A 9,649-nucleotide genomic window follows, 5' to 3' on the forward strand; every position below is an offset into this window, starting at 1 on the left:
CGTTCTTCAAATGACACAGAAAGCCTAAAGTGCTCCTGTAAATAGTTTTCTTCATTATGGTTCTCTATGATGCTATTGTTTTTATACTTACTGAGCACAAATACAAAGTATATGGAAATTATATAAAGGTGATTGAAAGTAAGGGACTTCAACTTGTCATTTTCCAAGGTAACTTGTTTGAGGTGACATCCACAGCTACCCACAAAGTTCCAACCCCACCCTACCCCTTCCTTCTTTGGAGCATTTCTGGGAGACAAGACATGAAGTATGGGCAGAAGAACTCTGTACTGATTCCTGTGTTCAATTAACTAAATGCCAACCACATGCCAGGGCTGTGCCAGGCACGCAGGAAAGCCAGAATGACTGTGAAATGGCCCTTATTGTTGAGAGGATTATAAGAAAAATAAATGTGTAAGTGCTCTTTTCAATGACTTCTTCACTGACAAATTCAACAATCAAATCTTGGTCCCCATCTCCTTGAAATGGTTTGCACTTGACTTCTGAGACACCAGCCTCTCTGCAGTTTTCCTCCTACCTGACTGGCCATTCCTTTTCAGGCTCCCTTGCTGAATGTTCCTCATCTCCAGCATCTTATCTTTTTTTGAGACAGAGTCTTGCTCTGTCGCCCAGGCTGGAGTGCAGTGCTGCAATCTCGGTTCACTGCAACCTCTGCCTCTTGGGTTCAAGCAATTCTCTGCCTCAGCCTCCCGAGTAGCTGGGATTATAGGCACACACTATCACGCCCAGCTAATTTTTGTATTTTTAGTAGAGATGGGCTTTCACCATCTTGGCCAGGCTGGTCTTGTACTCCTGACCTCATGATCCACCCACACTGGCATCCCAAAGTGCTGGGATTACAGGTGTGAGCCACCGTGCTCGGCCACATCTCGTAATGTATGAACGGCACTGCTTTAATCTGTGAACCATTGCCCTTCTCTATCTACCTTCACTAACTTGTGGATTTCATATAATTTCAACTCTTTAATTGGCTCCCTGAATTTAAATCTCCAGAAAGTACTCTCCCCTGAATGACAGTGTTGTTACAACAAGTGCTACCAGTCATTTCCACTCGGGTTTCTTTGGTATCACATCTAATACTGCATCCTCTAATTCATCCCAAAGCCTGCTCCACCTACCATCTTCTCCATCCTAGCTAATGGCAAATCTATCCTGCCAGTTCCTTGAGTCACAAATCCTGAGTAATTTGTGACTTGTCTCTTTCAGTAAATCAGGTCACCCTACCTCCAAAACAGTCTCAGAATCTATTTCGTTTAATTCTATTGCCACCATACTAATCCAAGCCTCCATCATCTCATGTGTAAATTATAGCAACAGCCTTATAACTAGTCTCAATGTTCCCACCTATGCCATCTATAATCTATTCTTAACTCAAGAGCCATATAACTTTTTAGATAAAAATCAGACTAAGTCAGTCCTCAGGCCTAAACACACCAATGGCTCCCCATTTCACTTGGTATAAAAGCTCATATCCTTATCGTGTTTTCCTGTGTCCCACCCATAACTTCTCTGACCTCTTTTCCTTCATTGTACTGCTTGCTTGCTCTCTCCCACTCATATTTGACTCCTCTGTCCCTTGCATAAACCAGCAATACTCCTCCAGGCCAGGCACAGGTGCTCACAGCTGTAATCCCAGCACTCTGGGAGGCCAAGGTGAGAGGATTGCTTGAGGTCAGGAGTTCAAGGCTAGTCCAGACAACAGAGTAATACCCTGTCTCTATAAAATATTTTTTAAAATTAGCCAGGCATGGTGGCACATGCCTATAGTCCCAGCTACTTGGTAGGCAGACGTGGGATCACGTGAGCCCAGGAGACACCTCTCCAGCAGTGAGCTGAGATCACACCACTGCACTTGGTCCTGAGTGACAGAGCAATACCGTATCTCAAAAAAAAAAAAAAAAAAGCAGAAATACTCTTCCATCAGAGTCTTTTCAAAGACCATTCCCTATATCTGAAACACTCTGCCTAGATAAGTGTTCTTCATCTCCTTTAAGCCTTTTGATATAGTTTGGATATTTGTCTCCCCGAAATCTCATGGTTGAAATGTAATCCCAAATGTTGAAGGCAGAGCCTGGTGGAGGTGATTCATAGGGGTGGATCCTGCATGAATGATTTGGCACCACCCCCTCAGTGATAAGTGAGCTCTCCCTCTGAGATCTGGTTGTTTAAAAGTGTTTGGCACCTCCACTCTAACTCTCCCCATGTGACACAGGGGCTTCCTTTCCCCTTCCGCCATGATTCTAAGTATCCTGGAGGCCTCACCAGAAAATGCCAGCACTGTGCTTCCTGTACAGCCTGCAGAACCATGAGTCAATTAAACCTCTTTTCTTTATCCAGTCTCAAGTATTTCTTTATAGCAATACGAGAACAGTCTAACACCATTCTTACACTGATGTCTTTCCATGCAGGCCAAGTGTGACCACCCTATATGAAGCTGTGTACCCCCCACACATCCAGTCCACTGCCCCAACTATCTTTATTCTTTTCACTCTGCTTTATTTTTCTCCGAAGCACTTGTTTACCATCTGATATGATACATAACTTACTTATCATCCGTCCATCCCCATAAACGTAAACTCCGTGAAGGCAAGCCATTGGGGTTTGTTTTGTTCACTGCTATTGATGCTCAATTAATATTTATGATTAGAATAAAGAACAGAAAGAAAATAACTTGGGCACATCTTATAATATACTTACATTAGACTCATAAGTAACCCTAACCAGTTATAATTATAATACAATTTTACAGGAAGTGGATTTGTTCATGAGAAAGGGTAGAAGAAACCCATAGACATGTTTGAAACATTGGCCAAAGATGAAAAGAAAAAGTCTATAGTGGATAAATAAAAGTAATTCCTACTTAATATTACTACTTTCTAATCTAATGCTAACTTTCATGCTTTAAAATATTTAGCCGTGCTTCTGGATTTACTCTTGATCACTACAGACAAAAAGAAACAAAACACTATTTTACACTAGTTTTCTTTATGCACGTCTTACCTGTGAAGAATAGCTGGAAAGGAAAAGCCACGTCTATAAATTTAGTGTAATTCAACTTTTTCCACCTGAAGCTGTAACAACTTAATTTCATTTCTCTTATACATCTAAAGCATTTATATACTATCTCATTTTATCCTCACACAACTTCATGAGGGGAAGACTGAAAAATATCATCACCAATTTATACAGGAAGAAACTGAAACTCAAACGAAGTAAGCTGTTCGTCCAGTAATAGAGTTGGAAAAGTTCCATTTTATTCATAAATCTGGTGAACTTTCTTCCCATAATTTTGATAAGAAACAGAATTTTCTTCCCATAAATGGTCATTTTGTTTTATCTAACAGATATGGCACACTTTACTACAAAATACACGCCGGGTGCGGGGCCTCACACCTGTAATCCCAGCACTTTGGGAGGCCAAGGCAGGTGGATCACCTGAGGTAAGGAGTTTGAGACCAGCCTAGCCAACATAGTGAAACCTCGGCTCTACTAAAAATACAAAACATAAGCTGGGCATGGTAGCAGGCACCTGTCATCTCAGCTATGCAGGAGGCTGAGGCAGGAGAATCGCTTGAACTCAGGAAGCAGAGGTTGCAGTGAGCAGAGATCGCACCATTGCACTCCAGCCTGGGCAACAAGAGTGAAACTCCATCTCAAAAAAAAATTAAAATAAAATCAAAAATAAAAACTGCATCCCAATGTCAGAGATGTTAAAAATATAAATTAATGTATCTTAGAATTAATGTCATCCCATATAATTTTTATGCCGTATGAGAATATTTCTCAAAACAACCAAAAACATGAGGAAAAAGAATAACAAAAAAGAGAAACAAACAAGGAAAGATGTTAGAAGAATGAACACAAAAAGAAGGAAACAAAACTGCAACTTCTGAAATTTCCCTCCTGGGGATTTTAAAACTGGCAGGGCAACTCTTAAAAGTCCCAGTAAATATATGTTTGGTCATATTTTTCAGTTTGGTTCTATTTAACAAAGTCAGCTACCTTTTTTTGGCTTGTTTCTTTGTTAACAGAGCTTTCTTCCCTGGTTAAGAAGTAGCAGGAGACATATTATAAAGCTTCGAAATATTACATGTCTTAATACAAAATTTCGTATTTCCTAAAATTTCCCAGAAATCACTAAGCATAATTTTCAAGTGTTTTTCACTGTTTGTCAAAATCTTTTCAGCCTACAATATTCTTAGAAACTATTAAAAATAAGTCATTTCCCAAATAGTTTTCATGTTTATGTATATCCTAAATGGTATCAAAAAGACCCACACACTATTTCTACATTTCCTTGATTCAATCATACCTCCGTTATTTCCCCAATCTCTCTAACCCACAAATATTTCCCACAGTCCTAAATTTTACAGTGCCTATGTCAGTATATTCCTTATACATCATTTAATTTTCCCTCTCCATGTCTCTCATCTAGATCCTGTCTTCGCAAGGTATTTGCCTTTATAGGTATTTATTATTTCCCACAGTTCTCAACAGAGTGCACACAGTAGGCAAATGTTTACTGACGGAATACAATTCCTGAAATCATATGCAGAAAAGGTAATAAATAAAAATGAGGCTTCATAAAAGCATATTGATTTTTAAGCCCTGTTTGGTTTGCTGCTGTATTTCCAAACTGAGAATACAGCCTGGCACACAGTAGGCACTCAAATAATTGTTGAATAAAGAAACTAAAAGTTTCTTTAAATGCAGGAAGTTCTGAGGCAAGTCATTCTCTCGCGAAGGTGAATTCAGGACTATAGCTTCCCCCTTTCCTTCTATATTTACAAATTGTTAACACATACTATACTGATTTAAGCTTGTCCAGTACTAGGGATCCTATTAACTAAAATAATCAAACCATAAACAAGCAGAAAAATCAATTGTTAACATTCTGCCTAGTGATCAAATTTCCTTGTCTGGGACTTACAACTTGTTTTTAGTGACATGCTTTCTGAGCTGATCATGAATGTGGCAGGAATCTCAGGCTCATTAGCAAGCCACCAGAGCATGCAGACAGTTCAGATGATAAGAGTCCTCTGTTCCTCCGGAAAATGCCTCAACACAGCAGTGATGATGCTTCAGGCAGCCATGGCCTTTACACCTGCCATTCCCATATGCAATCCTGGTTTAACCAACACTTTTAGAAATGATCTAAAATGGAATCCTGTAGCGTTGAGCAATTTTAGAGGCAGTAACCAGGGTGGGATTAGAAACTACAAAGAATCCTTCTATTCATGACTTAATAGAAAATGTCTCCCAAGCCCTCATGCTCAACCTCATCCCCAATCGCCTCACATTTTTTCATCTTAAAATGTTGAGAAACAGATCAGGGAGAAATAGAAGCTAAATAATGGCCCTGGCACATTTTCAGCATCTATCTAAGACTGGATCCAACTTTTACCTGTCACTTGCCTCCACTTTAAACTACTACATTTATTTAAGCCTAATTACAATGTAAAAGAAGTAGCCACTAATTTACTTCAAGAAATGTCCCTTTGTGTAAAAAGTCTATGATTTAAAAGAGCTAGCCATTTTTATTGTCTCATGAATTCCAATTCAGTGAGTTTTACTGCACAGCTATTAAAATCAATAGAATATACACTTTGAAGGTCAATAATTTAGAATAGATATTAAATAGTCTTAATATGTCCCTTTAGAATATCTTTCTTTTGCCTCACTTTCCTGATAAACTCTAAATACAACTAAAAATGGTATGTCTAGAAAGCAATGGAACTTCATTTTAAAATAACTTGCCTTCAAAAACAAATTATACATTAATTTATACAGACCCTCACTCAAGTAAGTATGAAAAGCAGACATTCCACTCTGTATAACCAGACACTGTAAAATTAAGTGTCTGGCAAATAGATGACTAAATCATTGGCAGAAAAAAAAAAACAGAACTCGGGGCACAAAACAATGAATTTAAAGTTCTAAGCAGGCCATTCACACTGATATTTTTAAAAAATGCCTAGATAACGGGTCAGCATATACTTAACAGCCAGGGTGATAAGCATGCCTCAGGTTAAGACAGATTAATTTTCATCTGAAACTTGACATGTATCTTCAAGAAGTGTATCACGAGATGTTCTAAAAATGTTTGCCCCAAAAATTAATGACCATGTTGACTAGATTCCTAATAACTAGTCATAAAAGCCTGTTTTTATAGCTCAATGCCTGTTTCTGTCTTGCCTTCAAAGCTTGCAATCATGTTCACATACAAAAGAACAGTAATGGTAAAATGACCCAACCTCCTTCTTCTGTTGGGGACCACAAGGCAGCCTCTCTATTCCAAGGATGTAATCTAAGCTTGTACATATGGCCTAGCTCTCTGCTAATGCAGGGGTACTGCGTTTGTTTTCAGGGTGGGTGCTGTAAAGTGCCAGGTATATTTATAGAAGGGAACAAGACTACGATGGAGGGATGATGACAGAAGAGGAAGTTTCTTCCGTCGAGTAGAGGCAGCCTGTGGAAAGATCTGGATTCCACAGCCTAGGTTCCAATCCTGACTAGTCAGCTACCAGCTATGTAAACTTAATAAAACCTTTCTGGTCTGTTACCTCATGTATAAAATGCACACAATGCCCCGTTCCCTCAGGTTGTCAGAATGATGAACGAACATTGTGTATGCAAAACCTGAGCTGTGATAAGCATCCAATAAAACGTCAATCTGTCCTGCCCATCTTCCTGTTCACCCAGAATTGCGCCTCAAAAAAAATGACAAAGATCACCTGCAGCATTAAAACTAACAGACCCAAGCTGGCTGGCAGGGAAATAAACGACTTGGGTGGTGATTCGCTTATTTCCTGGAGGACTTGGTTTAAAATGGAGTTAGGATATTGATCGTGGGCAAGACACATAGAAAAAGCACCAAGTACGAGCAAAACTGACAAGAAGAACAAAAACACACCCCTTTGCTGTGAGCACGAAACAAACTTAGGAAGCAGCGGATATCCTGTGAAGCTACTCAGTGGCCTCAATTAAAATCACGAGGGCACCTAGAGCTAACCTAGAGGCACACCAGCCATATGCCGCCTCGTCAGTTTCAGGCCACGCCATTCCGCAAAACTCTCCGCAAGCCCGGACCGCTCTGGCGCCTCCACGCCCGGCCCAGATGCGTTTGGAAGCCAGGAGCAAGCCGCACAGAAGGATTGGGGTGGGAAAGCGTGGAGGTCTAGTCAAATGTTTGAAAAACAAGGCGATGGGTGAGGGGGTGGGGTGGAGCAATGAGGCAGAAACGCGGCCAGAGAGCCTGAGAGACGACAGCTTCACAATGAACGAAAGGAAGAGACTGCGACAAGCGCCGGCGCCCGGTACCCGGCAGGGACGGATGGCGAGGCCGGGGGCGCGCAGAGCGTGGGAAGCCGGGAAGGGGGCGCGGGATGCAACGAGAGAGTCGCTGACCAGGCAGGAAAGCCCAAGAGCGCCCAAGCAGGTGCAAAGCCCCCAAGCGGGCAGGAACGGACTGGGGATACTCACGGTGTAAAGCAGGTTGAGGGCGCACAGGCAGTTCTTGGAACACGCGAAGCCCCCGCAAACCATCTTGGAACCTGTGGTTGCCAGCAGCCGCACGTAAATTAGACTCCGGCGGAGCTTCCCGGACAGCCGCTTTGTCCTTGTCTTTGGGGCCTGACCCAGGCGGGGCAGCAGCGCGGACGCGGGTGGGGGGCCGGAGCCGGGGGCTGCAGTGCGCGGCGCGCCGGCGGCGGCTCGGACCCGCTCTGGAACCTGCGGCCGCCGCAGCTGAGCAGGAGCCGGAGCCGGAGCCGGAGCCCCGCCCAGACCCTTCGCCTGGCCCCGCGCGCTGATTGGCCGCTGGCCGGGAACAAAGGTAGAAATATGCAAATAAATGCGCTCCGCCCGCTGGGATCCGGGAGGGGAGGAGCGATCCTGGGGCGAGGGGGAGGGGGCCAAGGCCGTGGGGGAGGGAGCCCCAGGCCAGAGCTGGTGTCGGCGGCCTAGGTGTGGTTTCCCCGAGAGCAGGTGAGGAGGGAGGGCGGGGCTCAGAGGAGATCCACGCCGGCAACGAGAAACATGACAGCACCTCTGGATTCTGGCCCTGGCAGATGACGTGGCACCATTTTGAATGAGACTTCAGAACTAAGCACCTACCTGGTCTTGTTTGAAGGAAGGCAGGCAGGAAGTAATGAATGAAAACATGAGAAAGATTTAAGAGAACGAAGTAGAGGGAAATGATGGGGAGAAAATAAGCAAAACAATAAAAAATAAATTAATAAATAAAATCCCTGCTTCTCTCAGAAAGTAAGGTATGTGGCCTATAATTGTGACCTGTGACAGGTCAGACTTATTCTACAAAGATTTGCAAAATACTAATAAACATTATGAATACATGCATGCAAAGGAAAATCAAGAAACAGAGAAGGTGAGATGGTTAATGGGTACAAAAAAATAGAAAGAATGAATAAGAAAACTATTTGATAGCACAATAAGAGGGCTATCATTAATAAGAACTTAATTGAATACTTTAAAATAAAGAATGTAACTAGATTGTAACTCAAAGAATAAACGTTTCAGAGGATGGATACCCTGTTCTCCATGATGTACTTATTTCACATTGCATGCCTGTATCAAAGCATCTCATGTACCCCATAAATATTTATACCTACTATGTATAAAAAAAACTTATTTTAATTTTTTTAAAGAAAATCAAGAGAGGTTATTTTTGTGTTCCGGTCTTAAATTTCAGTAAACTTACTTTTTCACAAAAATAATGTGAAAATCTTCAAATAACTTAGACTTCACCTCAATTAATTCATTATCACTTTACTGCTTGTCTACTATAGAAATGCATCTTGTATCCTTAAATATTCACCTGTAAATTGGGATTTTAAAAGTATGTCAAGCACTTTCTGCATAGTGCGTGGCACCGGGTAAGAGCTCAATAAATGTCAGCTAGTATTTGCAGATCTAACGTGTTGTAAAGGCCTACTGTGTTCCAGGCACTAAACTAATGCAATAAAGGTTTAGTTATTTCATAGCAGCTTCTACCAAAGAAAAAGGTTTTATAAGGAGATTTGCAAGTTTACAATACTATAGCTAACCTAAAGGTTCATATGGAGTAAATTACGTAATTGCAAATGCCAAATCTGTATTAAATTAAACATTGCAGCTGATTAAAATAATTTATTTTCTTAGAATTCTCTGCTCCCTCTTCCAGCTTCTCCTTGCCTCCCCTGACCCCAGCATACCAACAAGACCTCATTGATCTATTAGGTTTTATATTCCACACTAGATATATTCCAAAAACTAACCTGGAAAACGATCCTCAAACACAAACAATGTTCTGATGATGCTCAACCTTCCTGGTTAATAGCCAGAGGTTTACTAAAGACGAGGCATTGGCAGGGAAATCTATTCATTTTCTTCCCATTCCTGGGTGTCACTAGCATTAGTACCACTTCAACTATTACTCAACCAACTATTGCAACTCTCTTTTTGGCTTCTGCATAATACTCTTCACTATCTTCCTATAGGCTGAATCACTTTCTTTTCTCAGAGAAGTACCACCTATCAGTCAGGGCCCCAGCAAAAAGGAGATGACTCGTTCAAATAGCATAATTGAGAAAAGTTTAACAAAGGGACTCTTTTCAAAAATGTGGACAAAGTT

The 9,649-nt window shown here is 41.5% G+C and overlaps 1 protein-coding gene across 1 annotated transcript in view; it reads right to left on the minus strand.

Annotated features, from left to right (window-relative positions):
* Window positions 1-7,744, minus strand: part of TSPAN13 (tetraspanin 13) — a 32,121-nt gene extending 24,377 nt beyond the window's left edge. Inside the window, exon 1 of the mRNA XM_002751535.6 lies at window positions 7,501-7,744. Coding sequence (XP_002751581.1) covers window positions 7,501-7,563 — 63 coding nt within the window. The 5' untranslated portion in view covers window positions 7,564-7,744. The remainder of the gene's footprint in view (window positions 1-7,500) is intronic.
* Between the last annotated feature and the right edge of the window lie 1,905 nt (window positions 7,745-9,649).

The sequence above is a fragment of the Callithrix jacchus genome, chromosome 11 (assembly GCF_049354715.1).
Source record: "Callithrix jacchus isolate 240 chromosome 11, calJac240_pri, whole genome shotgun sequence".
Taxonomy (NCBI): Eukaryota; Metazoa; Chordata; class Mammalia; order Primates; family Cebidae; genus Callithrix; species Callithrix jacchus.